The sequence below is a fragment of the Zootoca vivipara genome, chromosome 10 (genome assembly GCF_963506605.1).
Source record: "Zootoca vivipara chromosome 10, rZooViv1.1, whole genome shotgun sequence".
In the NCBI taxonomy this organism is placed as follows: Eukaryota; Metazoa; Chordata; class Lepidosauria; order Squamata; family Lacertidae; genus Zootoca; species Zootoca vivipara.
In genome coordinates this window covers 67602637-67630041 of record NC_083285.1, presented here as the reverse complement: position 1 = coordinate 67630041, position 27405 = coordinate 67602637, and the positions used below count along the sequence as shown (strand labels likewise).

Here is a 27405-nt window from a genome sequence, read left to right as displayed (position 1 = left end):
CTATCGGCATCATTGGAGAAAATAGTATCCCCCCCCCCAATCCTGCTTATCGGAGATGGTGCATTTCAAACTTGGAACACAGGAGGCATGTTCAGACATTTGCCTGAACATGTGAACGCTGTATCTGTGGTGGGAGGCAGGGGCGTACACTCAGGTCTTGCCCCTAATGTCTCCATACATGTTACCCTTTATCAGGGTCCCCAGTCACATGGATATTTAGTCACAAGAACAAGTCCTTGCAGACGTACCCTGCTCATTAAGTGGAAGTTCATGCTGTTTATCTAGGGGGAAATGTGCTCCTCAAGGATGACTGACTATTATGATCTTAACTGTTGTCTCAGTTTTGATCCTGCGGTGACTAGCTAAGACTGGTCCTTCCTTCAAGGCAACAACCAAAAAAGTGATTACCTGTACAAAACTATGCTCCCACTCTGCCTACTTGAACCTCATCTTCCCACCACTTCCATTTCTTCATGAATTGCAGAAGCTAGATAGGGATGCTAAGGGTTATATCCAGCCATGTTTTACTCAGAGTAGACCCACTGAACCAAAGTGAAACGAAGTTAGCCACACCCATTGAGTTCAGTGGGTCTGCTCTGAGTATGAGTAACTTTGGATACAATTCAAATTATTTTGGATCTTGTGGAATGGAGGCCTATATACAGAGCATTGACTGGATACCAAGCTGGATCACACTCAGGTTCTTCTATTTGCTTTGAGGCATGGGGCACTTGTCCGCTGGGGTTTTAATAGCTCTTATTCCCTTTTCTCAACCAGAGCAAATACTAGGAAAGAGCTGTAGTGGTAGGATACATGGTGTGCATGCATAAGGTTCCAGACTCAATCCCCGACATCTTCACCCAAAAGGTCATGAGGTACCAAGGCTAGAAAAGACTGGAGAACTGCTGCCAATTAATAGAGTACTTGGCTGGATGGACTAGCAATCTGGCTGTCCCTGTGCAATGAAGCCACATAAGTTCAGTTTTAAGGTTGATTTCTGTACAAGAAAATGATGATAGTACAATAAGGCCATTATTTTTTATTGTCCTAAAAGCAAAGGAGTGAAAGTAGATAGGAATATGGGCAGCAATATTTATTTTAATCTGTGTTTTCCTATTCACCTATAAACAGTATATGCCTTTTTATCTTTTATTGTGGAAAATGGTTGAGACAGGAGAAACCCTGCAGGCCTTACCCTAACTAATGCAAATTAAGATGTGCCTCCAACTCCCAGCAGCTCCAGTCTGGGATAGCTAATGCTCAAGGGTAATGGGAGTTGTAGTCCAGCAACTTCTGGAGTTCCATAGGTTAGCCACCAAAGCACTTTTCTCTTACTTCATGGTACTGGTCCCGACCTTGTGCCGTGTTTCAAATGCAGCATGAGGTCATGGAAGAACCTGATTTTCCCCGTTTTGAGCTGGTGAGGTTATAAGCAAGATTTTTGAAACTTGATGAATGCATATCTGCAAATGCACCCATGCAGAACACATAAAAAAGAAGTGCCAAGTCTCCCTTAAGTATGAAATCGAGAAGCAAAAGTTGGTGCCTGTCTGGTCTATTAAATTTTGCTGCTCAGTTTGCTTGTATGGGATTAGTGGAAGTGACTAAAATTAGCCATAAGGTAAATGGAGTACACTGGCTCATCCCACACTTCTATGTATCAGAAAATCCACCTATCCTTCAGGCTACTGATGCTGAATCAGAGCTAGAGCACCTGTAGCAGTAATAAGTGCTGTTTGACAGATGTCTGTGCACTATAAACCTAGAAATATGGCTATAGAAATATTCCTTTGCTTTTAATTCCAGCCCCTTGGTAATAACTACGGATAGGTGTTACTTCTCAGAATGAGACTATTTCTCCACTCCTAATCTCTTGAGGATCTGCTTTTGTATACTTTTTGCTCTGTTCATTATGTTATTAAGGCTTAGGGTAAGTAAATGTTCTTTTAATAGAGGCTAGTTCCAGTAGAAGAGGATAACAAGATTAGATGCTATATATTATAAACCTGAAACTGTATTTATACAAGTTTAACAGACATGAATTGTCCCCAAGGACATGAGGCTGCCAAGAATCCTGACCTTACCTGGGTAGTACAGCTCCTTGGGTTTCCTGATTTGGGAGATTATGACAAGCTGATTTTAAGCTTGTATCAAGATGAGTCTGTAAATCATGAAAGGGAATGATTAACCTGACCTCAGCATCTCCTGGTTCCTGGATTTATCAATGTGAGGGACTGTCAGAGTTGGACCTGGGTTCAAATCCCTGCTCAACCCTGAAGTTCATTGGATGACCTTGGGCTAGACACCATTTTTCAGCCTATCTACCTCCAAATTGTGAGGACAAAATGTGGCATGTGTGTGATATGTGCACACTTTTGAGTATCAGAGAGGAGAGGCATGTTATAAAGGCTATTTTAAAATAAGATTTGGTGTGGAAATAAAAAGAAGCCAACCTCACCCAAAGGAAGTTTCTCTACTTACAAATAAGAAGTCTCCTATTATCTGATACAATCATTGAATCACCCATTTTAGAAAGACGGGTTTTCTTTCTAATTAAGGTGTTTTTTTTGTTTTATAGAATGTTGATGAACACTTTTTGCTGAGTCTTTAGACATCCTGCTTTTTCAGTCTGGTGCACTCTCAGAAATACTTTTCCACATGAACTGATCTCAGGAGGGTTTAAAAGTGTCATCCAGTCTGAGAAGAACGTATCAATCGGATAGCCCTTTGTTTCTCTGAGCCATTCAAGTGCAGGTTTTTTTTAAGAGTCTGCATCTGATTTAGCAGATGTAAAACAGCTGGCTTTGCTGTCAAATGTCTGCTGTCTGTATGAATTGCGACTGGGCTGAGAAAAATGAAGGGCCCAGCCAAGGCAAGACCTATTAAAACTAGTCTAGCCAGTCTTAAAAACAAACCTCTGGACTTCCTTTAGAGTCTGGAGTTGGATGAGACTAAAGCCTATAGGTTGGCTATAAGCAGGGCGTAAAGCTGAATTGCAGAAACTAGGGTTTCTGAGTAAAAAGCACAATCTGAAATTCTTGGTAGCATTGCAAGATTAATAAAAAGAAAACAATGTCTATTTTTAATGGTATTCTGACCAAGTCTGTAAAGTTAATGTGCAAATCATTTCTTTGAATAATTTGCAGATATGTAATAGATATGGTTAGAAATCCTTTGAGGTGCAAAAACACTCATTTCTATGTTGTTCATAATATCATGGCATTATAATTTTTTGAATAATGTTTTAGAAAGTCATTTGGTGGAGAAAGGGGTATCTTTCAGGTTGTTCTCCTTTGCTTCTCCTGCATGCTTCACTCCGTACACACACACACACACACACACACACACACACACACACACCCAACCCACAGTGCATGCATGAACTGGAGACTCACACCAAAGCATTATCCTATTGGGGAGAGAAACAGTGCCACATGCAGCCTCTGTGGTGATAGAACTGTGCGCGCAACCACATAACACTGTCTTGTGTTAAAGAGGGCTGTGCTACAGGGATCCCACATGAGGCTAAAATATTTTTAAGATTAGAAGGGGGAATGAGAGCCATATGTGTTGTTCTCAGAGTATGGTCCTTCATGAACACAAGACCATGCTCTGGTGGTGGGACACATGCTGTATTCCTCTGACAAAGGCCTGGTCGCTGGGAGGAAAGTTTACTTGCCACTACCAGAGGTGAACTGGTAAGGACATTATTATGCCATAGTTGTGATGTGTAGAACAGGGGTCAGCAACCTTTTCCAGCCGTGGGCCGGTCCACCATCCCTCAGACCATGTGGTGGGCCGGACTATATTTTGAAAAAAATAATGAACTAATTTCTATGCCCCACAAATAACCCAGAGATGCATTTTAAATAAAAGCACACATTCTACTCATGTAAAAACACCAGGCAGGCCCCACAAATAACCCAGAAATGCATTTTAAATAAAAGGACACATTCGACTCATGTAAAAACACGCTGATTCCTGGACCGTCCGCAGGCTGGATTGAGAAGGCGATTGGGCCGCATCCGGCCCACGGGCCTTAGGTTGCCTTCCCCAGCAGAAGTGGGAGATAGCACACATTGGCTCTTATATAATGGTAAGCATAACTGAGAACTGTGGAATCCGAATGGGTTTCTTGTTTCGTTAAGTAAATTCTTGAAAGAATTCCAGGTGTCAATAGCGACATTCATTCATGTTGCTCTCCTTCCTTTTGGATTTTCATTGTTTTCTTTTTAATCTGTTTCTCATAGGAGCACAAAGGAGGCAATAACTTCTAGGCAAATTGCTTGTATGTCAAGTCAAATGACGTTAATTGCCAGAATGAAATTCCTCCAGCTTGTTTACATCATAGCTGTAAAAAGGAGGGCAGCTTTGGGGCACGCAACACTTGGGGAAGCTGGTTCCTTTCAAGGATTTCAAAGCCAGGCACGTAACTCGTATAACTAGTGTTTTCTTTCCTTATAGAAGAGGAAGCGGAAAGAGAGAGATGATGATGTTGTCAGTATTTGTAGCCTCGATCTTAAGGTAATTAAAACATTTTTTGCATGATTATACTGATAAGCAAAGGTGCTGCATTCATTGAGGTTTCTGGTCCACCTTATATTGAAGGCTTGTGGTGGGTTTTATTATTTTTCTCCTTCTGTTGACCAACCATCCAAGGTAGTTGAGAGGATATTGCTGTTTCCATTTAATTGATGGGAACTGAGAGATTGCAACTTTCCAAAGGCTCCACCCACCAAGTCTCCAGCTAAGCTGGCATTTTGAACTTCAGTTGCCAAGCTTCAGGCTCAGCACACCTACCTACTTGCCAGTGCTGACAAATCCAATACCTGAAAGAACCCAAATTTATTGTCTCTGATAATTGAGACCTCCAGACCTAGAGGGTGGTATCTTACTCTGTCCTCATAGTTGAAAGTGATGGACTTAAGTCCAGTGATTTCATTGAGTCTGCCCTTAGTATGGTGAGCATTGGATATCACCCGAGGCTTTACTACCTGAAGATTTTGGGTTTATTTCCAAACCTATCTCTGTGACCGTGAAGCCTAGAATGTTGCTACTTCGCTTTTTTATTACAGAATTCTAACTTTATTGAGCAATTACAAGAGGCAAGAATAAGAAACTGCTATAAAAATGGTTTCCCTTCAAGATACACAGTGAGATGGAAGATTCTCAATACCTGCTTTTGTGCATTCTTCTAGCAAAATGTCATAGAAGGGGGCAATTTTTCTGAATAATTATTTCTGTACCTTCCACAACTAATATAATTTATCAACAGACATCCAACTGTTCTCCCTTCAAGCTTTTTCCTACCCATCTCCAACAAATTTCTCACTGCCTAACATTAGGGAATAATATTAAACTAGGTTTTGCTTGGTCTAGACGCATAGAAATTCATGGACCTAACCTAGTCATGTCCATCAATTTCAGTGGGTGTACTCTGAGTAAACTTAGTTGAATACCACCCTCCCCCCCATTTTTCTAGCAGGGACTGTAAAATGCCATCTGTTTTTCTAGGATGAACTTCATTTCTCTGGTCTTTTTAATGACATCCATGCTGTAGAGCAGGTGTAGCCAACAAAGTGCCCTCCAGATGTTGTTGAACTACAACTTCCATCAGCCCCGACCATTAGTTCTGCTGGTTAAGCTGACGGGAGTTGGCTATTCCTGCTGCAGAATAACATTTCCCTGGGAAGACCCACCAATTTGAAATGTATGCTGCATAGCATCCTGAGCACAAAATGGAAAGGTAACTTGGACATTTTATAAATGAAAGAACGCCTCTCAGTGCCAAAAGCAAGAACTTAGCAATGGTGAAAGGTTTGTAATGGTGAAACCTTGCAATGCACTGCCCCTTCTGGCATTAAGAGTATATCCTGTATTTTTCCTGTATGTGGCTTTATCTTTTCCTGAGCAATGTAACTAAAGTAAACGCTATGAGACTGAGGCATGCTAATTCTGATTTATGGGATCCCCAATCATTGCCTCCTTTGTTAATTAACGATTCTATTGTTTGGTCTTTTTATCAGCCTCAATTTTATTATTTCTCAAAAGTGGATTCACTGACCTGTGAATGGCCGTGACTGTTTTTTTTATTATCTAAGGTTCACATGTAGGTTCCTTCAGCTCAGAACAAGTGGGTATCAAAGCAGGCTCAGACAACAGAATTGTTGCTCTCTTCAGTGATTGCTTCATATCAGATTGCACAAATCTCCCTGTTCATCGGACTCCTCAAAACCTTGGAAGAAATGAGGCTTATTATCAGCTCAGTAAATATACAAGTATCCAGAGATAACCACTGAAAGAAATACGTGCCTCTTCTCAGGTGGATAATAACCTACCACTTTTACTGCCTTCACCCACTGCTGCTGCTGTTCTACATGGCACTGCAGCTAAAGTGTAGGCACTTCAGCTAAAACTTCTGGACTGCCTGCCCTTACACTCCCAGGCTGGGTTCAAGGTTTTTGAATTGTTATAGAAAGCTTTGCACAACCTGAGTCCAGGATGCCTTAAGGACCACCTGAGCACTTACATCCTAGCTTGGTCACTGAGATAGTCCTGGGGAGCACTGTTAATTATCCCTGTCTTTCAGAAGCCTGACTGGCTTCAGCTAGAAGTTGACTGTTTAGTGTCATGGGTCCCATGCTGTAGAATATTCTTCAGTGGGGATTCAGCAGGCAGCCTTGCAACTAATTTTCAGGTGTCTCTTAAAACCCTTTTATGCCAACAGTTCAGTTGTTTAAACTTATTCAGTGTGAGCCAGTCATTTATTATTAGTCTGCATTTCATTTTTATGATTATTTTGCATTGTTTTAATTGCATTTTATATTTATTGCACATATAAATGTTGTTGTCTACCACCCTGATATTTTATATGCGGAGGGGTGGTCTATAACTATTTTTGTCAATAAAGAAATAAATCTCCCAGCTCTCCTCATCAAAACTTTATCCTCCTGTCACTCTGAAGGCAACAAAGCCTTTGCTGAATCAGCATATTCTCACTGTACCTATTTGCTAATTGATACTTCTCTGGCTTGTCCTGCTGCTGCTAATCTCTGTCTTTTCACCTCTCCTGGCTTGTCCAACTGATTCAAGTGTGGGGAACCTGAGGCCCTGCAGATGCTGTGGAACTACAACTCACATCATCCATAATAATTGGTCGTGCTGGCTGGGTCTGATGGGAGATGAGAGTCCAACAATATCTAAAGGACCCCCAGGTCTCCAGCCTTGGTCTAAGTCAGGCATCCCCAAACTTCGACCCTCCAGATGTTTTGGACTACAATTCCCATCATCCCTGACCACTGGTCCTCTTAGCTAGGGGTCATGGGAGTTGTAGGCCAAAACATCTGGAGGGCCGCAGTTTGGGGATGCCTGGTCTAAGTGACCATTTGTATGTTCTGCATAAGGCTTAGTGTAGTCTTAATACGAAAAATGTAGACATCAGTATTAATTGGCTTGATAGAATCCAACAGAGTGCTTTTAATTCATTGAAATGGCTTTCTGTTCTGTCGCACACAGTTAAGTGCAATGGTACTACCTAACCCAATACATATGCTTAGTGGTTATAATTCAATATTTGTTTTGAAAAGGTGTGGCTGTCTACATTAAGATGGCATTGTTTCATTTTGACTCATTAAAGCAAAAATGCTGCTATTTTCAGAAGCACGTAGCTCATACACCCCACACAGCAACTGGGTTCCATCTCTCTTGCAGCTGGTATGAATTATTGCAAAGGTCCTGTCTGAATGACATTTGCTTCTGAACATGCACAACTGTTAACATTCAAAGCCAACAAGGTGGAAGGTTAGATCTTAGTTTTCAGCAGTTCAAGTTTGTCTTGCTGACGTCACTGTAGGATTGTAAAAATCCCTGACCTTCCTCCAGCGTTCAAGCTGACACATTTGGAGAAAAAGAGAGAAACAAAGAGAGAAAGTATTTTTATTAGAGCATGAGGTTGGTGAAGGTCTGTGCCAACAAATGTTGATCGATGGCAAAATATCTTGTCTATTTTAAGCTGATGACAGTATCTTTCAAGTGTTTGCTCCCTTTGCCTTTAAGATTAATGGGTGAAGGTTGCTTGGGGGCCCTGTTGGTCCTGCTACCTTTCCAGAAGCCTCATCCTGGTTGGGCCCAGTATCCAGATCGAGAGCCTAGAATTCAATAAATGAGCGGCTGTTCTGAGCGGTGAAGAGTGAGGCTGTGGAGACAGCTGCAGCACTGCAGGTGGATTGAAGGGACAAGAATGCATGGCCATTTTAGATTCAGTTGACTTTGGAAGTTTTGAACTTCTTGTGGCATTGTGAATTCTTCCTCAGATTGATAAAGATGGTAAAGCATATTTGATGCAGACCCTGGTCTTGAAACTGTGAAAGGTTGGGGTATGTTCTTAGTGTCACACTTCACTCGGGGGTTCTCCCTTTACTGCTAAATCTGAGAAATACAGGCTGTCTGCTTCCTAATTTTCCCCTGCTTTCATGAGAGAACTTTCTAGTGCTTGGTGAGCTCCTCCCCAACTCATGGGGATCCCAGTCCACACTATTTGACAAACTTCAGTAGTCTGCCAAATTTGTAAGCATTGCTATGGTTGCAGCTGCACTGTGAAAGATAAATTGTATGGTTTAGATGCTTAGCTTTCTCTTAGGAAATGTAGTTATGTGAAGCTGGCAGGAATCTTTGAAAAACTGTGTACTTGAACCCATGCACGTGTATCTTTCCACTGCATTCTCACTTCACTCCTTGTTGAAGCAGTTCTACTATACTTGCAGTAAAACTGCCTCTGACGTGCCATAGCTTGTCTTGCTAACATTATGGTGATAGCCACCAACTTGGATGGCTTTAAAAGAGGATTACCCAGATTCATGGAGGGCAAGGCTATCAATTGCTACTACCCATGATGGCTTTGTTCTGCTTCCATTGTTGGAGGCATTGTCCCTCTAGGTCGGGGGTCGGCAACCCGCGGCTCCGGAGCCGCATGCGGCTCTTTTACACCTTTGCCGCGGCTCCGGGGCGGATACTAACGCCACCGTCGCCTGCCGCCCTCCCACGGCGCCCCTGTGCGCCTTTCTTTTGGTTTTTTTCCCCGGCGCGCCTGTGGATTCCTCTTTTTTTCCTCTGAAGCTGCCGGGCTGGGGGGCGGGACCTGGGAGGAGGTGAGGGGCAGGCTAGGCTAGCATGGCGGCGCGTTATTGGGTGGCTGACGCTGACGCCCCTCCCTCCTAACTGGCCCGCCCCTCGCCTCCATGCCGGCTGCAGCTTCCTCTTTTATTTTTTCTCCTCCCGCCGTTGCCGGGCGAGGGGCGGGTTAGCGAGGCGCCACGCTAGTGGCTGACTGGCGTGATGCCCCTCCTCACTGGCCCACCCCTCGCCCGGCAACATCGGGAGAAGAAAAAATAAAAAAGGAAGCTGCCTGCCGAGCGAGGCTGCCGGCTGCAGCTTCCTCTTTTATTTTTTCTCCTCCCGCTGTTGCCGGGCGAGGGGCGGGTTAGCGAGGCGCCACGCTAGTGGCTGACTGGCGTGACGCCCCTCCTCACTGGCCCACCCCTCGCCCGGCAACGTCGGGAGAAGAAAAAATAAAAAAGGAAGCTGCCTGCCGAGCGAGGCTGCCGGCTGCAGCTTCCTCTTTTATTTTTTCTCCTCCCGCCGTTGCCGGGCGAGGGGCGGGTTAGCGAGGCGCCACGCTAGTGGCTGACTGGCGTGACGCCCCTCCTCACTGGCCCACCCCTCGCCCGGCAACGTCGGGAGAAGAAAAAATAAAAAAGGAAGCTGCCTGCCGAGCGAGGCTGCCGGCTGCAGCTTCCTCTTTTATTTTTTCTCCTCCCGCTGTTGCCGGGCGAGGGGCGGGCTAGCGAGGCGCCACACTAGTGGCTGACTGGCGTGACGCCCCTCCTCGCTGGCCCGCCCCTCGCCCGACAATGCCGGGAAAAGAAAAAATTAAAAAGGAAGCACCAGCCGAGCGAGGAGCCCCGCCCAGCAGCCCTCCGGGCACAGAGCCTATGCCTGAGCCAGCGGGCACGGAGTGGCAGCCCTGCCTGCCAGGGCGTGCTGCCAAGCGCCAGGGCCGGAGACGGCTGGGCAAGCCAGCAAGCCTTGGGTGCCTGGTTCCTCAGCGGAGTCTCCTGGGTGCGTCGCCGCTGGGACAGGGAGAACTTAGCTGAGGAAAAATAAAAAAATTCCTTCAGTAGCACCTTAAAGACCAACTAAGTTTTTATTTTGGTATGAGCTTTCGTGTGCATGCACACTTCTTCAGATACAGTGAAATGGAAGTTTCCAGGCACTTATGTAGAGAAGGGGTGGGGAGGGGTGGGGATGGGGAGGGGGGATCACTCAGAAGGGTGGTGGAAATGGGTGATTGACTGACTGATAGCTGTTGATGACCGCAAACGACTGCAAATGGTTTTGCATGAAAAAGCAAGGGTTGAGATGGCTGAAGATCGCTTATCATGTATAATGAGATAAGAACCCGATATCTCTGTTCAAACCAGGTCCCTCCATGGTTTTGAGCTTGGTGATAAATTGCAATTCAGCAACTTCTCTTTCCAGTCTATTTCTGAAATTCTTTTGTAGTAAGACAGCTACTTTGAGATCTTGTATAGAATGTCCTGGGAGATTGAAGTGTTCTCCTACTGGTTTTTCTGTCTTCTGGTTCCTGATGTCAGATTTATGTCCATTTATCCTTTGGCGTAGGGTTTGGCCTGTTTGTCCAATATAGAGAGCTGAAGGGCACTGTTGGCATTTGATGGCATACACAATGTTAGAGGATGAGCAATTAAATAGTCCTGAGATGGTATGTTGGATGTTGTTGGGGCCAGTAATGGTGTTGTCTGGGTGTAATGGGCCAGTAATGGTGTTGTCTTAGCTGAGGAAAGAGAAGGTGTGTGTGGGTGTGTGTGAGTGAGTGAATGAGTGAGTGAGAGACAGACAGACAGACAGACAGACAGACAGACAGACTGTGAGGGAGAGGGGGGAGCCTTGCCCCCTTCTCTGTTTCTTCCCCTCCCTCCCATCCCTAGTCTGTACAAAGTGGGCCAATGCCATGTGGGGAATTGCTTGATAGGCATGGAGTGATCGGCCAATAGGGGTGTAAGGAGGGGAGGCCGAAGAGGGAGGCTGGTCAGGCTTTACCCCACCCTCTAAGAGAGGCATCATAGAATCATGGAATGGGGTGGAATTGGAAGGCACCCAGGGATCATCTAGTCCACCCCCCTGCAATGCAGGAATCTCAACTAACGTATCCAAATGGTCATCCAACCATTGTTTCAAAGCCTTCCCGGAAGGAGAGTCCACCACCTCGGGGGGGGGGTGCCAGATGGTGATCTCGCCTAGGGCGCAAAAAACCCTAGCACCGGCCCTGCTAACGAGGCCAACTGGCCTGGGCCAACAAGGCTCCGCCCCTTGTCCGCCGGGCGCGCTCCGGCTTTTCTCGATCGCGAGGCACGCACTTTTGCCGGGCGACCTCCACTGCCGCGCGCTGTCAACGGCATTTTAAAGAGGCGCAGGTCAGCACATGACTCCGGCTTTCTGGCTGGCTTTCCCGAGGGGGCCAGCAGCGCGCGCGCCTCCAGTCTCACATTTCCACCACGTCTTCTTTCTTGGAAAGGGCTTTTGCGAGGCGAGCAGCTACTTGTGGAAAAATGTAACCGAAGGGGAGGAAGGAGGAGAAGAGCTGAGCGGGCGGTGGCGGGGTGTGTGTGGAGGAAAAGGAGGGACACACACACACACGTCCCGGGCGCCCTCCATCCTTTCCTTCCTTCCTTCCTTCCTTCCTTCCTTCCTTCCTTCCTTCCTTCCTTCCCTCCCTCCCTCCCTCCCTCCCTCCCTCCCTCCCTCCCTCCCTCCCTCCCTCCCTCCCTTTCCTTCCTTTGCCAGCCACTCAGTCTCTCCAAGGTACAGTCAGAGGGCGCTTTAGCCATGCCCGCCCCCTGCGGTTGCTGTTGCTGCCACTCCAGCGCTGAGGAGGCTCCCGTTCCCCGGCCCCTGCTGCTGCTGCCGCTGCCACTGACAGATGCCCGGGGAAGCGGTGAGGAGACGGAGCCGCGCCACTGCCCCTCACCGCCTTCGTCCCTCCTTGGCATATAGCCCCCCCCGGGGGGGGGGGGGGCTGGTGGCTTTTTTGTATGGTTGGACAACTCCATCTATTTCTGGTCTATTCTAATTCTGCACAAGTCCGTTCCATTAATCTGCCACCTATTTAAACAAGAACCCAAAAAACACACATTTTGAAATGTATATTCTTTTAAAAAGACATGTTTCTAAAGATATTTTCGCTTTTTTAAATAGGCATTTTTAAACAGAGGTGTTTTTTTGGCCAGTAACTACATTTGAACATTTGAGAAGTCTAAAAGCCAGTAGATAATGATCCTAACCATGTTTCTCAGAAGTAAGTCCCACTGAATTATATAGCATTAAGGTAAGAAACAATATATGCAGTGTTATATTTGTTTTTAATGTCGCAATGGTTTTGCGGCTCCCAGTTTGTTTGTTTTCTTTGGAAACGGGTCCAAGTGGCTCTTTTTGTCTTAAAGGTTGCAGACCCCTGCTCTAGGTGCCAGTTGCTGGGACTCCCAAATGGGCAGGGTGCTGCTGTTCTCATGTCCAGCTTGCTGGCTTCCCACAGACATCTGACTGGCCATTGCGAGAACAGGATACTGGATTAGATGGGCCATTGGCCTGATCCAGCAAGCTTGTCTTATGTTCTTATTGTGCACTGTCATAAAACTAGGCTTCCTCTGGTTCTTTGAGGGATCTCATGAATTAAGTGGATCAGTACTTATTAGCAACCCTATGACTTGGCATTAGATAAAGTCTTCATTGTGTATACTGTGCTACAATGCTAAGCTCTGCTATTATGTAAGTTGCAAACTAATGATTCATGCCAGGTGAAGCCTAAGGTGTGTGTATGTTCAGAAGGTGTGGGCCCAATGTTTATTAGCAACAAGATTGCGGGGGCCTCAGTATCCAGCGCTGAGTCGAAGAGAAGTACAGTGCAGCTTGCAAAGGGCATGATGAAGCTATCCTTAGTAATCTCCAGTCTAGTCTGTGCTCTAGGTCCTCAAAAGCCTGGTAAGGAGTACTGTGAGAATTTGTTACGCGAAAGAAATAGGAATTCTGTGCCAAGAAAATATAAGTGGTTTTTTAAAAAGAAGTTTTGTACACTAAATGTAGCAAACCACATAAACAACGGCGCTTGGAATTGAGACCACTGTTATAGGAAGATACTGCCTTTTACCATGGAAAGTCAGTTAGATAGCATGAGTAATAACTGATTGACATCCTCTGTGAATTTGTCTAATCCTGCTTCAGAGCGACCTGAGCCAGTAGCCCTTGCCATAAACTATCCACTGTGTGAAGCTACATGTGCAACAGAATGCAGGACCCTTGGCACATGAAGGGCTGGAGCACCTTTGTTACAAGAGAAAGCTAAAGATTATGGCTTTTTACATTAGAACCAGGGTGGGGATCTGGAGCTGGCCAGTGGGCTGGATCCCTAATGCCCCCACCTTCTGTGGACCTACTTTGATAGGTGGGTGGGACCACCTTCCTGTCAATCACTTGATGTCACAAGGATGTCAAAGTTCAGTGGGAATCACTGGAAACCCCCAACCAGCTGCTCAACTGCTATAGTGACCTACTTTGAAGGTGCACTCCCAGCTCCAATCAGCTAATTGGTGCTGGAAGTGCATATTCCACGGGGCATGCTCCATTTGCTTGAAGCACTATTTTAGCCGAGTGGTTTGAATGCAAACTACTTCAAGAAAACAGCAAGTTTATATAAAAGTGAGCTTCCGGTTTCAAAAGATCTTCCTCTGCTTCTAACTAAGGGGAAGTCCTTAATGCATCTGATCTCAGTGAGGATTCCTGCCAGCACCTGTCAGCTGATGGGCACTGATGGAGAGGAGAGCCTCACTTGTAAAGGAACAATTGAGAGCATCAGGCATGGGGCATATGGGCATAATTTGTGGGGAACAGTCTCGCAGGCCAAATTGGGCCTGCGCCATACCTAAATAGGTTTGCATACTAGAGAGTCCCCACCACTGCTTTAGAAAAAAGACGACATAAGTGGAGACATGAGAAATCTACTAAAGTTAGACATTATGTGGAAAAAGTGGGTTATGATTTCCTCCCTCCCTTTCCCAAAGTTCTAGAACTTGGGGCCATTCAAATTGATGGGCTGTAGACCTAAGGATGACAGTATTCAATACAGCACATAATTCATTATGGAATTTGCTGATCCAAGATGTGACTACCGCAAATGTAGGTGGTTGTTTAAACCACCTGAAAGGAGTTTAGACAAATTTATGGTCATCATATCTATGGCTGTTAATCATGATGGCCAAATGGGACTACAGTAGAGGGGCATTACCATCAAGCCCTGTGCCTGAACTTTCTACAGACTTCTGTAGAAAATGAGGTGCTGGAGTAGGCAGACTTTTTTTTTGTTTAATTGAGCTGCCCCCCCTTTTTTATTAAGATGACTCTAGATTTGTCCGGATAAAGTTATATTGCATGGTAAACTAGCTTCTTGGCTGTTGCTGCTTTACAGTAGTCAAGCAAAATACAGGTGGCAACCATTTTTCACGGGAGTTCCATTCCTGACCCCTGTGTGCATCAGTGGAGCACACATTAACTCCACCCCATTCTGCCCACCACCCCTTTTCAGACCACTTCTAGGTGTGTGCATGATTGTGCATTAATTGGACGAGTAAAATGGTCGCTGTTAGTAGTAACATAAATGTGACAAGCTGGAATGTGTCCAGAAGAGGGCAACCAAAATGGTCAAAGGCCTGGAAACGATGCCTTATGAGGAATGGCTTAGGGAGCTGGGTATGTTTAGCCTGGAGAAGAGAAGGTTAAGGGGTGATATGATAGCCATGTTCAAACATATGAAAGGATGTCATATAGAGGAGGGAGAAAGATTGTTTTCTGCTGCTCCAGAGAACAAAAGCGGTAAAAGCGGACACGGAGCAATGGATTCAAACTACAAGAAAGAAGATTCCACCTAAACATTAGGAAGAACTTTCTGACAGTAAGAGCTGTTCGGCAGTGGAATTTGCTACCAAGGAGTGTGGTGGAGTCTCCTTCTTTGGAGGTCTTTAAGCAGAGGCTTGACAGGCATATGTCAAGAATGCTTTGATGGTGTTTCCTGCTTGGCAGGGGGTTGGACTGGATGGCCCTTGTGGTCTCTTCCAACTCTATGATTCTATGAAGTAAAAGAACCTTTCATGGGGTTAGAGCCGTGGTTCTCAAAGGGTGTGGCAGGAAAGGATGGCAAGTGTGGCAGGAAGATTCAAGGACAATTCAATGAAACATTTAAACAATTCATTGTAGTATAATATAGTATAGTATCAAAGTAATTTTTTGGATATACAACCAGAAACAGTATCCACACCTCTCTTTAAGAGCATTGGTTATTTTTCTACTACAGTAGTACCTCTAGTTACGATCTTAATTTGTTCCAGAGATCAGTTCTTAACCTGCAACTGTTCTTAACTAGAGGTCTGCTTTCACTAAGGGGGCTTCTTGCTGCTGCTGCGTCGCCGGCACACAATTTCAGTTCTCATCCTGGGGCAAAGTTCTCAACTCGAGGTAACTTCCAGGTTAGCGGAGTTTGTAACCTGAAGCGTTTGTAACCTGAGGCGTTTGTAACTCGGGGTACCACTGTATTCTCCACTACATATAGTGGAAAACAGGGGTTTGTCATATGTGTCAGAGTCGAAAATCCCTGCTCACTGCATATAGCAAACAGGGATTTTTTTGACTCTGACAAATATGAAAGATCATAAAAGAGAAAGGTTTGTTTGTGTCAATGAGGAGATGAGAGCTTGTCTCAAATTAGACCTAATATAAATGAGATTACCTGGCAAAAAAACCAAGCTCACACCTCTCACTGAGTTTGCATACATACTGAAAGTACATATGTAAGAGGCTCGTTTATAATTATAATTTGGGAATGATTCATGTTCTTATGTGTAGCTGCATTGTTTTATACTGTATGGGTGTCCCATGATCATATTATAAAGTACCGTACAGTGGAACCTCGGTTTATGAACACCTCGGTTTATGAATTTTCGGTTTATGAACACCATGGACCCTTCTGGAACGGATTAATTCATTTTCCATTACTTTCAATGGGAAAGTTCGCTTCAGTTAATGAACGCTTCAGTTTATGAACAGACTTCCGGAACCAATTACACCCATGCTTCAGTTTATGAACGCTTCAGTTTAAGTACTCCGCGGACCCGTCTGGAACGGATTAATCCACTTTCCATTACTTTCAATGGGAAAGTTCGCTTCAGTTTATGAACGCTTCAGTTTAAGTACTCTGCGGACCGCCTGGAACGGATTAATCCACTTTCCATTACTTTCAATGGAAAAGTTCGCTTCAGTTTATGAACGCTTCAGTTTATGAACAGACTTCCGGAACCAATTGTGTTCATAAACTGAGGTACCACTGTAGTTGTGTTCTGTGTTGCAAATCAAGCACTGCTAGGAGTTGTTTCTTTTTGTTTTCCAATGCATTTCTTATTGATAAAAAAATTGGTGTGGCCATGAGCAGATTTTTGTTCTGAAAGTGTAGCCAAGAGAAAAAACGTTTTAGAACTAGTGGGTTAGGGTTCGGTATATGACTTTCTTAAAAGCATGGCCATTACTCTTATACCAGATAGATGCTGCTGTAAAAAATAGCATCCTTTCCCGTGTTGGGTACCACTTTCAGGGCCCACAATTATAGGACCCCTAGTCAGACATGGCAGCTGAAACTCACTCATTTGTCTTGGCCAGCCCTGAAAGATAAATGATTACGGTAGTTGGAGATCAGCATTTAGGATGAACTGCCAACTGGACCACCCAAGTCATGAGGAGAAAATAACTATGAGTGTATGGGTTAGCATATAAGTTTAAATAAAGAATATAAAGTAGCTTCAAATTTGTAGTGTGGTGGCTGCTTTTCTCCCTTCCTTTCATGTAAATCTTAGCTTGTTTTTACATCAGGAGCTTATGGCAAAGCTCTTGTATTAACACAGGCAGAATGTGAAAGAATAAAGAGAAGGCTTTATTTGATTTTCTGTGCTTTCATCCATCTTGAATGTTGATATTTGAATGGTACTAGTGATGGCCTATACTGCTGAATTTCAATGGGGGAATGAATTGTAGAAAAAACACATCTGTGCTGCTCCACTGTAGTTGAGCTTTTTATTTATATAGTCCATCTTAACTGCAGAGACATCCCATCAGCCTAATAAAATGCTGTGTTCCAGACTGCATGTATACATTATAGGAGCCAAGCAACCCCTTTGTCTGCTTACAAGAACACAGCTTTACATTTTTGACAGGGACATAAATATCTATTGCTGGAATGTTAAAAGCAGGTTATAGCCAAGAAGTAATGTGGTCAAGCAGGTCATATGGGCTAACTTCCTATAAGTAGTCATTCAAACAAAGCTGTGTATTTTCCCGAAGAGCTAAAGCAAGCAGTAATTTTCTCAGTGTATGTGCATTCTGGTCATAGCATTTGATAGATGACCCCTTTGACAAGGCAGCAGCTTAAACTAGCTGTGGTCCCCCAAACCCTACTATGAGGAAATGTAAATTCTTAAAAGTTCTACCTAGAATAAGTAGATAATGAATAAAATTGCATTTTTTAAAGGACAGAAAGCAGAATAAAGTGGTAGAATCATGAGGTGTTTGACTAGGACCTGGGAGAGCCGTGTTCAAATCCCCATTCAGCCATGAAGCTCACTGGGTGACCTTGGGCCACAGTCACCATCTCTTAGGCTAACCTACCTCACAGGATTGTAAGAATGAAATGGGGAGGAAGAGAACCATGGACACACTACCTTGAGATCCTTAGAAGGTGGTATAACTTTAATAACTTTTAGAGTCAGTCCACAAATTACAAAATAATAATTAGGAGTAAAAATAATAATTGGGGAGAACCTTCAAAAACTTGGTCACGACATGGACTTCCTAGTAAAGCAAGCCACCAGGTTTGCTGGCCATTGCTCCCCATGCAATTGGAGGCTGCTGTGCACAAACTCTTTGTAATGTGAAGTTGTGCATCCTTCCTTAAGAGTTAACATTGTTTCTGTATTCCCAGGCATTTGGGTCAGGGAGTGGTGGGAAACAAAGAGAATTTTAGCATATTCTGCATGCCCATAATGCATACCCTCCAACGATTCTCTGATGAAAATATGGACGTCCCATTCCTTAATGATACTTTTACTATTTATACCCCACACATCTTATATGCCTGTTGTCTTTGTCCATGGAGTTTTCTTGGCAGGGATACTGGAGTGGCTTGCCAGTTCCTTCTCCAGGTGGATCACGTTTAGTCAAAACTCTCCACTATGACCTGTCCATCTTGGGTGGCCCTGCATGGCATAGCTCATAGCTTCTCTGAGTTATTCAAGCCCCTTCGCCACGACAAGGCATTGATCAAAAAACCCAAGATCATGGCCACTGGTCCCATCACCTCCTGGCAAATAGAAGGGGAAGAAATGGAGGCAGTGAGAGATTTTACTTTCTTGGGTTCCTTGATCACTGCAGATGGTGACAGCAGTCACGAAATTAAAAGACGCCTGCTTCTTGGGAGAAAAGCAATGACAAACCTAGACAGCATCTTAAAAAGCAGAGACATCACCTTGCCGACAAAGGTCCGTATAGTTAAAGCTATGGTTTTCCCAGTAGTGATGTATGGAAGTGAGAGCTGGACCATAAAGAAGGCTGATCGCCGAAGAATTGATGCTTTTGAATTATGGTGCTGGAGGAGACTCTTGAGAGTCCCATGGACTGCAAGAAGATCAAACCTATCCATTCTTAAGGAAATCAGCCCTGAGTGCTCCCTGGAAGGACAGGTTGTGAAGCTGAGGCTCCAATACTTTGGCCACCTCATGAGAAGAGAAGAATCCTTGGAAAAGACCCTGATGTTGGGAAAGATTGAGGGCACTAGGAGAAGGGGACGACAGAGGACAAGATGGTTGGACAGTGTTCTCGAAGCTACGAACATGAGTTTGACCAAACTGCGGGAGGCAGTGCAAGACAGGAGTGCCTGGCGTGCTCTGGTCCATGGGGTCACGAAGAGTCGGACACGACTAAACGACTAAACAACAACAACAACACCCCACACATCTTACTGGGTTGCCCCAGCACTCTGGGCAGCTTGCAACATATATAAAAACATTAAAAAAAACCTTCCCTATACAGGATTGCCTCCGCCTGCTTGGGTGTTGGAAAACTCCATACCCTCCAACATTTCTTAGATGAAAATATGGACATCTGCTGACTTGCTTGTCTTCCATTTGATTGTTCATCCTCTGTTTCTGAGTAAACAGGGGTCAGTGTGTGTAGCGGTTAAACTAGTGTTGGGAAATGTAGAGTCCAAAACCTACTTAAGTGATCTTGGGCTGCTCAGCCTATCCTACTCCATAGGTGGAGGTGGAGAGAACATGCATGCCATGCTGAACTCCTTGGGGGAATAGTCAATCAAAATGCACATTGGAGCCACAGCCAGGGAGGAACAACGCATTCCCCACCCCCATGCTTGCAAGAGCCTCTTATTGCTCATGCCTGGAGATTGTCCACATGTGATTAGTTCCATAAATGCCTTTGCAGAGAATCATCACATCCACTTACTTATACCTGCCTGTGTGTACCTTGCAGCATTAAATCATCACCTGCTGTCCCATCCCAAGGCACTTCACAGGCTGCAAATGATTCTTCAGTGCCTCTTATACCTCCCGGGGCAAAAGATTGTGTCACAATAGATTAGGGCTCTTTTGCAGTTCAACCAGCATTGATCATGTGCTAGTTTCATTTAAGTATGAGCTTGGAGCATTTGGGTAGGTGAAAGTTGGCAGGCATTGGCGAATCCCAGGTCAGCAAAGATAGCAGGAACAGTTCTTCCCTACCAAGGCCTTTGGTAACAAGAAAACACTTCACACCCACAAAATATGCCCAAGCTTACATAATCCATTGCCAAGCATGTTTAAGAGGCAGAACATCAGTTCATTGTATTAGGTAATTAACACTAATTACTTAATGACAAGTTCCTGTGTGACTCCATGGAACTGCTCTTCTCCTACGATAGTAGCTCTGTCCTTTTCTTCACTACATTTACATTGCTGTGCTAGCCTTTCTGCTGGCTAGATGTTTGTGCTGTGGATATCTTTGGGACTCTCTTTAGAGACTAGCTGTACAGATCTTGTGATGTGATGATCTCCTACCCACCAGAAGATGTTTTGGCTGACAGGAAAATGTGGTAATTTCCTGAGCATCTGAAAAACCAGAACAATTAGAACAGCTCCTTGGTGATGTCTACCTGGTCCTTTGAAGTGAGTTTTTAAAGTAATGTGCTTTTTTATATATATAAAAAGCAAATAGTTTGAGATGGGGTAAGGAAAATACATCATATTTTATACCATAGAAAAAGGCTCCAATCGAAGATATTCCACTGGTTTCCTGTACAACTGGGCCTGTTATGCTGGGCCGGGGTGGGGGGCAAGGGTCTAGCAGTAGGAGAACAGGCTCAATTTAGACACCATGCTAATTTGTTAAAAATGAACAGATAAGAACCTTAGTTTCATACACTCTTCGCTCCCCTTCTTTATGACGTGATGGGAAGACGCCAGACTTGAACTATAGCTTATCAGTTCGTCTTCAGATGGTAAGCCATGATTTTGTGTCAAAGCTATGGTTTGACACAAACTTAGAAGTACAAGAGTTTAACCACCTCCCCTCATATAGAAAGGAAGAAAGAAGCATAAGAGTCTAAGGCTCAGTTGTCTCATTCTCTCATCCTCCCTATCACTAGATTGAAGTAGGTAACTTGGAACAGGGAGTTATGTGGGTGTGAGGGAAGCCTAGCAAAAAAGTGTAGTGAGAGTGATGCTGGAATGAATGCTGGGGCGGTAATTGTGTTTCAGAACTGGGAACCAAGTTTGATATGGTTCCTTTCCAAAATGGTTGCATTTCCAAATCCATCTTAAACAATTTTCTTTTGAAAATTAGAGTAACACCGGCCACATATAGTCACTAGAAGTGCACTGTGTTCAAGACCTATTTACTTAGCTTTTATATTGCATGTCTTGTGATTGTTTAGAGAATATACATTACTGATAATATTTATGACTGCTCTGTGAGGTCGTTTGATATTATCCCCTTATTATATGTTCCTCCTAAGGGTTACCAAAGTGTGACCCTGAAGACGGGGGAAAGAACCTTATTCTTTAGGTAATGCCTTTTCTGAAGGATGTTGTTGTTGTTGTTGTTGTTGTTGTTGTTGATGATGATTTTAAGCTGTTACCTGCTCTAAGCCAGAATGGCACAGATGAGAAGCTGAAATAAATGAAATAACTCAAGAGATGTCAAACTTTCATAGTAGAAGGTGAAATTCTCATACCTTTAATCTAGCTTCCTGAGAGCAAGAAAAATCACAGGGCACCCCCCCCCGTAGAAAGAGAAATGGCACCTGTGAGACCTTGTGTCACTTGTGAAAGCTGTGCCATTCATCTGCCCCTTGATCTCCTTGAAATAATTGTGAATACGATTGAAATGGGTTTATAGCCCCTAACACTTCGCAGCTATACAAACAATCTCAAGTTGCTCATTCCGTTTTTCAAAGCATTGGAGTCTGAGGGGTTGGCAAAGCCGAAAATGAAAAAGAAGCTTACCTAAACTGGGTGCAAAATTGTGTATTGACTCCATGCTCCTACACAAGTAAATAATGGGATCTGTACTGCCGGTGTGCCAATAGGATAGCATGTGATGCTGGTATAAGTATTTCCCACTATTCTTTGGTTTGAAGGTGCTCCCTTGCCTCTTTTGCTGTGGTGAAGCAGGAACTGTACAAGAAGACCCAGCTCAAGGCTTCAATCCTGTGCCTATTTATTTAGATGCAAGCCCCACTTTGTGGCCCCTGCCATCTTACTGCAGCAGACCACTGTCCTCTAGCCCAGTACTGTCTATTCTGACTGGCAGTGGCTCTCCCAAGGCTCCAGCAGAGTTCTTTCCCATCCATGGTAACTGAGATCTTTTGGCTAGAAGGACCTCTACATTGGGGAAGGGCCATGGCTTAGTGGGAGAACATCTGCCTTACAGGCAGAAGGTCCCAGGTTCAATCCATGGCATCTTCAATGAAGGCTTGGAGAGAGCCTTGTCTGAAATGCTAGGGAGCTGCTGCCAATGTAGATAATACTGAGCTAGATCGACTAATGGTCTAACTCAGTAGTGGGCAGCTTGCTGTGTTCTTTCCTGTGTCCTTATATTCTCTACAGTTCCTTCACATATAAATTCAGTGAAATTTACTTCTGGGCAAGTATGCATAGAGTGGGCTGCAAAGTCTAAGCAAGCTTCTGTCTAAATAATCCTTGAGAAAGCAATGGAGGTTTGCTTTTCTGTGATCGCATTTAGGTGCTCCTTATTTTGACTATAATCTCAACTCTTGCTGTCCACCACCTTTTAATTAAGCTTTAATGTGGGTTTATTTACACCTTGGAAGGGCTTGGCCTACATCTTCTCATTACTTTGGGAAAGGCCAAAATTTGAGAACCTTCATTAATTAAAAAGAGCCCAGCTGAATGTTTAGGGTGTTTCCCCTGCCCCTCCCCTCTCAGTTTCACTAGAACTTCCTTCATCCTTTTAAAATACCTAAATATAGGACCAGTTCTTTGGCCCTGTTTGACACAGATTTTATTAGGAACTGAATACACTGACGATGGGATGGGGGGAGAATTACTGGAAAACAGATGAGCTGTTATTACAGCAATGCTTGTGTGATCTTGAGATGCAAAATGAGTAAAATAATACATTCTTGAGCAGCCTTCCCCAGCCTGTGCCTTCTGGCTCTTTTTGCTGTGCTGTCTGGAGTTGATGTAGTCCAAAACATCTGGAGATACCAGGTTGGGGGAGCCTGTTCTAGAGCGTAGAGAGGAGGCGGAGGAGGAAGTTAGCATGTCTCATTAAACAGAATGAAGAGTTATGCTTAATTCAAAAGCCAAAGAAGTGCAAATGCAGTCATATTGACTTCTAGAACAAGAGTCACAGAGCAGTTCCATATATATGGCGTCCACCTAAAAGTTCAGGAAGTGTCCCCCTACATGTAGAAACAACATTCTCCCTTCTGATGGGCCCTTGCTTGCCAGAGGGAGCCACTAAGATAAGTCCAGGATCAATTTAACTTCACAAGCCATGTGAAATATTTCAGGTACCACCATGGGGGGAGCTGCCCCTCCCAAAACAAGTAAATCAATAAAAACACTTAACTGAGGTTCTGCCCCCCAACATAAATCCTTGCTATGCCCATGGGTACTACTGAAGCAGCTGCTTCATCTGAACTTTGCCCCCCCCCCAGCCTTGGGTTATCTTTTAATGTTGCAGAGGGTGCTGAGGACCAGCCATGGATCACTCAGCCCTAAACAATCTGAATGATGCACATTGCCACACTCCTTAAAGCAAGCAAAATGTTTAGTAAAGGGTGAAGGGACCCCTGACCGTTAGGTCCAGTCGCGGACGACTCTGGGGTTGCGGCGCTCATCTCGCTTTACTGGCTGAGGGAACCAGCGTACAGCTTCTGGGTCATGTGGCCAGCATGACTAAGCTGCTTCTGGTGAAACAGAGCAGCGCACAGAAACGCCGTTTACCTTCCCACCTATTTATCTACTTGCACTGCGTGCTTTCGAACTGCTAGGTTGGCAGGAGCAGGGACTGAACAACGGGAGCTCACCCCGTCACGGGGATTCAAACCACCAACCTTCTGATTGGCAAGCCCTAGGCTCTGTGGTTTAACCCACAGTGCCACCCGCGTCCCTTTGTTTGGAGCTGACTCTTATTTTCAAGTAAGGGAGCAATGTGGGGAAAAGTGCTTGAAATATGGGCATCTGCACAGAATGGCTGTAATGTTTAGCGCATCTCCACAATAACTGAATTTATTTCTTGCCTTGGACCATCCTGAGGTTTGGATTTTTGTAGGGTTTTTTTAAATCCCTACAGCAGGCACAGTTGTTTACAGCAGAAAATAAAACAGAGGATGTTAACATATCCAGTTTGATGGCTGGCTGGGGCTGCTTTGAGAACAAAGAAGGTGGAATGCAGGATATATTAATCAGGGGTTCCAGTTTCATTAAGAAACACTGTAGCACATAATTGCTTTGCTTTGCTGCAAGAGAAAATGTCACATCTTACAGTAGTTGGTTTTGCCCTCTTTCTTATTCCATGTGGGTTTTGCAAATCTTGAATATTTGAACACCTAAGGAAGCTGTCTAATCTAAAACAAATAATTCTTATCTAGTTTTGAGAGAAAAGCTGAAGGTTCTAGCAGCAGAGGACAAGAAAAATCATGTTGCATGGCTGCAGTCTAATGCACACTCATGTGTGAATAAATCCCATAGAACTTGGTGGGATTTCCCCCTTGAATAATCATGCACAGATGTGAGCTACAGGTTGCTTGAATATTGTGAGCCCTGATTATCTTTCCTATGCTACAAGTCCTGTTGAGATGTGAAGGGGGTTGCGTTTTAAGACCTGGGTGCATAATTACTCTGGCACTGTAGAAATGGGCCAAGGCATGAGATTGGGGTCAAAATCTGTTTAATCCAACAAATTGAGGATTGGGATATGAAACTACTGTATATGTATTACACCAAGGAAAGCTTTGGCTACTGTCCTTCACCTCATGGGCAGTAAAACCAAACCCTCTGGTGCCTTTGAAATCTGGGCACTCAGGAGTCCTCAAGTTCAATTGCCTGATGTCAGGTGATCAATGCAAGGTTCAGATCTGATAAAGGTGTGGCCTGTGAAACCAAAAAGGTTCCCCACACCTGCTCTTGACACACACCGTTTGAAATCCTCGAACCACTTACTTTCTCAGGAGTAAGCTCCGTTAACTCAAGTCACTAGAGTTGTGCTATTTAACTCAGTTTTAGCCATCATATCTGTACCTCACCTTCCTCTAAGGCATAGCTGCCAAGTTTTCCCTTTTCTCGCGAGGAAGCCTATTCAGCATAATGGAAAATCCCTTTTAAAAAAGGGATAACTTGGCAGGTATGCTAAGGTGGTTGGAGCGTCACCACCCACATGATTCCCCCCAGTCCGTCCCCCCAGTTTAAGCCTCATAACAGTCCTGTTAGGTTAAGTTGGGCAATTGGCCATAGATCACATAGTGAACTTTGGGCTTTAGCGGGGATTTGAACCCATGCTTTCTTGCTTGCCAAAGTATAGCAACATCACACTGGCTCATAAACATATTTAGGGGCTGCTTTACGTGGGGCTGCCACATACAAAGGAAGGCAGGGCTTGTCTCAAGGGTCAGGGTGGGGCAGAACAGGCGATTGGTGCAGCTGCAGCTGCCCTGCCCAGCCCCCCCCCAGGAGTGAGAAAAAAATCAATCACCTGCTAAAATTCCCACTTGGCCTTCACTATTAAAGATACAGGAAGAAGCCTTATTGTCTTTAGCATCTGATTATCTTTCAGCCCAGCCCTATACACCAGGGGTGGGCCACCTCAGACTTTGGAAATAAATGTGGCCTCTTTGCCTGGTCCTTAAAACTCTCCCCAGGCCACACCCCTCTTTTCCCAGGCTGGAATGTGTCTTAAACCCTGTCTGGGTAGAGGACAGAGAGGGGTGTGTGTAAAAAATCAGTCGTCTGGACAAAGGTAAAATTTACATTAGATCTCTCCTCTTCAGGGAGGGGAGACTTTGCGGGCGGGACCCCCTCTACGCGCCAAGCAAGGGGGGGTGTCCGGCCCCCTGCTTCACCTCTACCTGCTGCCGCGCTCAGGCCCCTGCCTGACCTATGAGCGGGGTTTACCTGCTTTAAAACAGTGTGTTAGCATCCGAATCCCCCCTTCTGCTGCTGCTCCTCAACGGATCTCCCGCCCACCCTCCCTTTAGGTCTTCCCTTAGTGTGTTTGCTTTGACCTTGCTATGGACTTCGGTTGGTCGCCTTTGGTTGCCCAAGGGGCCTGGTAGGAGTTTTTATCCAATTGGCTAATTGGCCCCCGCCTCTTGGTTTTTTCACCTACCTCGTAGCAATTCATCACAACTTCTTTTGGTATTTGGCGGTAGGCATTGGAATATGGAGTTGTCTGGTGTGTTCGAGGAATGGTTGTGGCCATCATCCAACCCTCCTCTTATAGGGGTATCCCCTTAAGGGATCCGGCGGTCGTGGATCCTGTCCGACGCCCTGCTGGAGGCTAGGGCCATAGCACGACCCCCGGTGACACCAGGGGGAGCTTTCAGTTGTATTTGCACCAACAGGCTCCTCCCTTGGGGTGTTGACCTGATATGACCCCCCGTGGAGCGGGGTGGAGTCATGCTTGCTAGGGAGTCCAATGCCTAAGCCAATACCTCTCACTTGCTCTAACCAATAAAGTTGTGGCCTTATTCTACCCATTAACTCAAATACCATGTGTCACTGTGTCTTTATTTCTCGCGGGGGGCGGGTCCTCGAACCGCAAGTTGCTTTGCCCAATTTTGCTTCTGGTCCCACCCATCTTTGGCATATGCCCCACACCCCTAGTTTGCCCCCAAAGGAATGCAAACCTTGGCCTGAACAAGGTTCCTCACTCCTGTTATACTACTCAGAAGCAGATCTGACATGGAGTTGTTCCCAAAACTCCAACCTTAAATTTCCCCTAAGCTGCACAAGTGCTGTGCTTGAACATCAGTTGCTTTGGAATTAGCACTACTGTACTTGTGGAGCTCTTTGCTGCACTCTTAAAAATACTTGCACATATGTACAGTAAATTAAAGGTCATTTTGATAGAGACGCTCTGGATTTCCAGCGAGTCCCCCCAAACAGTTCCGATAAAGCCGCATCAAATGTCCCACGCAGGAAAAATAGAAATAACCCAGGTGTGAAGGATGCAAAAAAAAAAGTGGTGTTAAAAGCAGGCGTTTTAGCAGGTGTCACTTGTCGCGCAGAGGTGAGAAACCTGACGCCTCCACAAATTCCTCTTGCAATGAGCGATTTGCGGAGCTAGTTCCGCCTCCCGCAAAGTGCCACGACTCTTGTTTACTTACTTGCGAAGTCTCATTGTTTAAGCAATAAATCTTTGACCTGAGCCTATGCTTGTTTGCTCAGAAGCAAATCCCACAGCCACCGGTAGGGTTTGCTTCTAGATACGTGCATCCTTTTGTTGCTGTGTAACTTGACTTTTGCTGGGGGTTCAGCGTGGTTTACTCTGAAGTAAACGTGTATAGGATTGCCGCCGTGCAACCCGATCGTATGCATGTTAACTCGGAAATTAACCTTCAAGTATGTGTGCCGTACATGCTGTGAAACCTACTTTGGGAGTAAAGTGCGAGGGATCTTGGCGGAGCCTACTTCTGCGAAAGCATGCACTGGATCGGGTTACCCGGGCGCGATCCCGTGCATTTATTTTGCCGGTTAGATTGCAAACCTAATTCCGTTTTCCTGC

The 27405-nt window shown here is 44.9% G+C and overlaps 1 protein-coding gene across 1 annotated transcript in view; it reads left to right on the top strand.

Annotated features, from left to right (window-relative positions):
• NET1 (neuroepithelial cell transforming 1) overlaps nt 1-27405 on the top strand; it is a 70561-nt gene that overhangs the window by 25441 nt on the left and 17715 nt on the right. The window contains exon 3 of the mRNA XM_060279238.1: nt 4465-4524. Within this exon, the coding sequence (XP_060135221.1) occupies nt 4465-4524 (60 nt within the window). The remainder of the gene's footprint in view (nt 1-4464; nt 4525-27405) is intronic.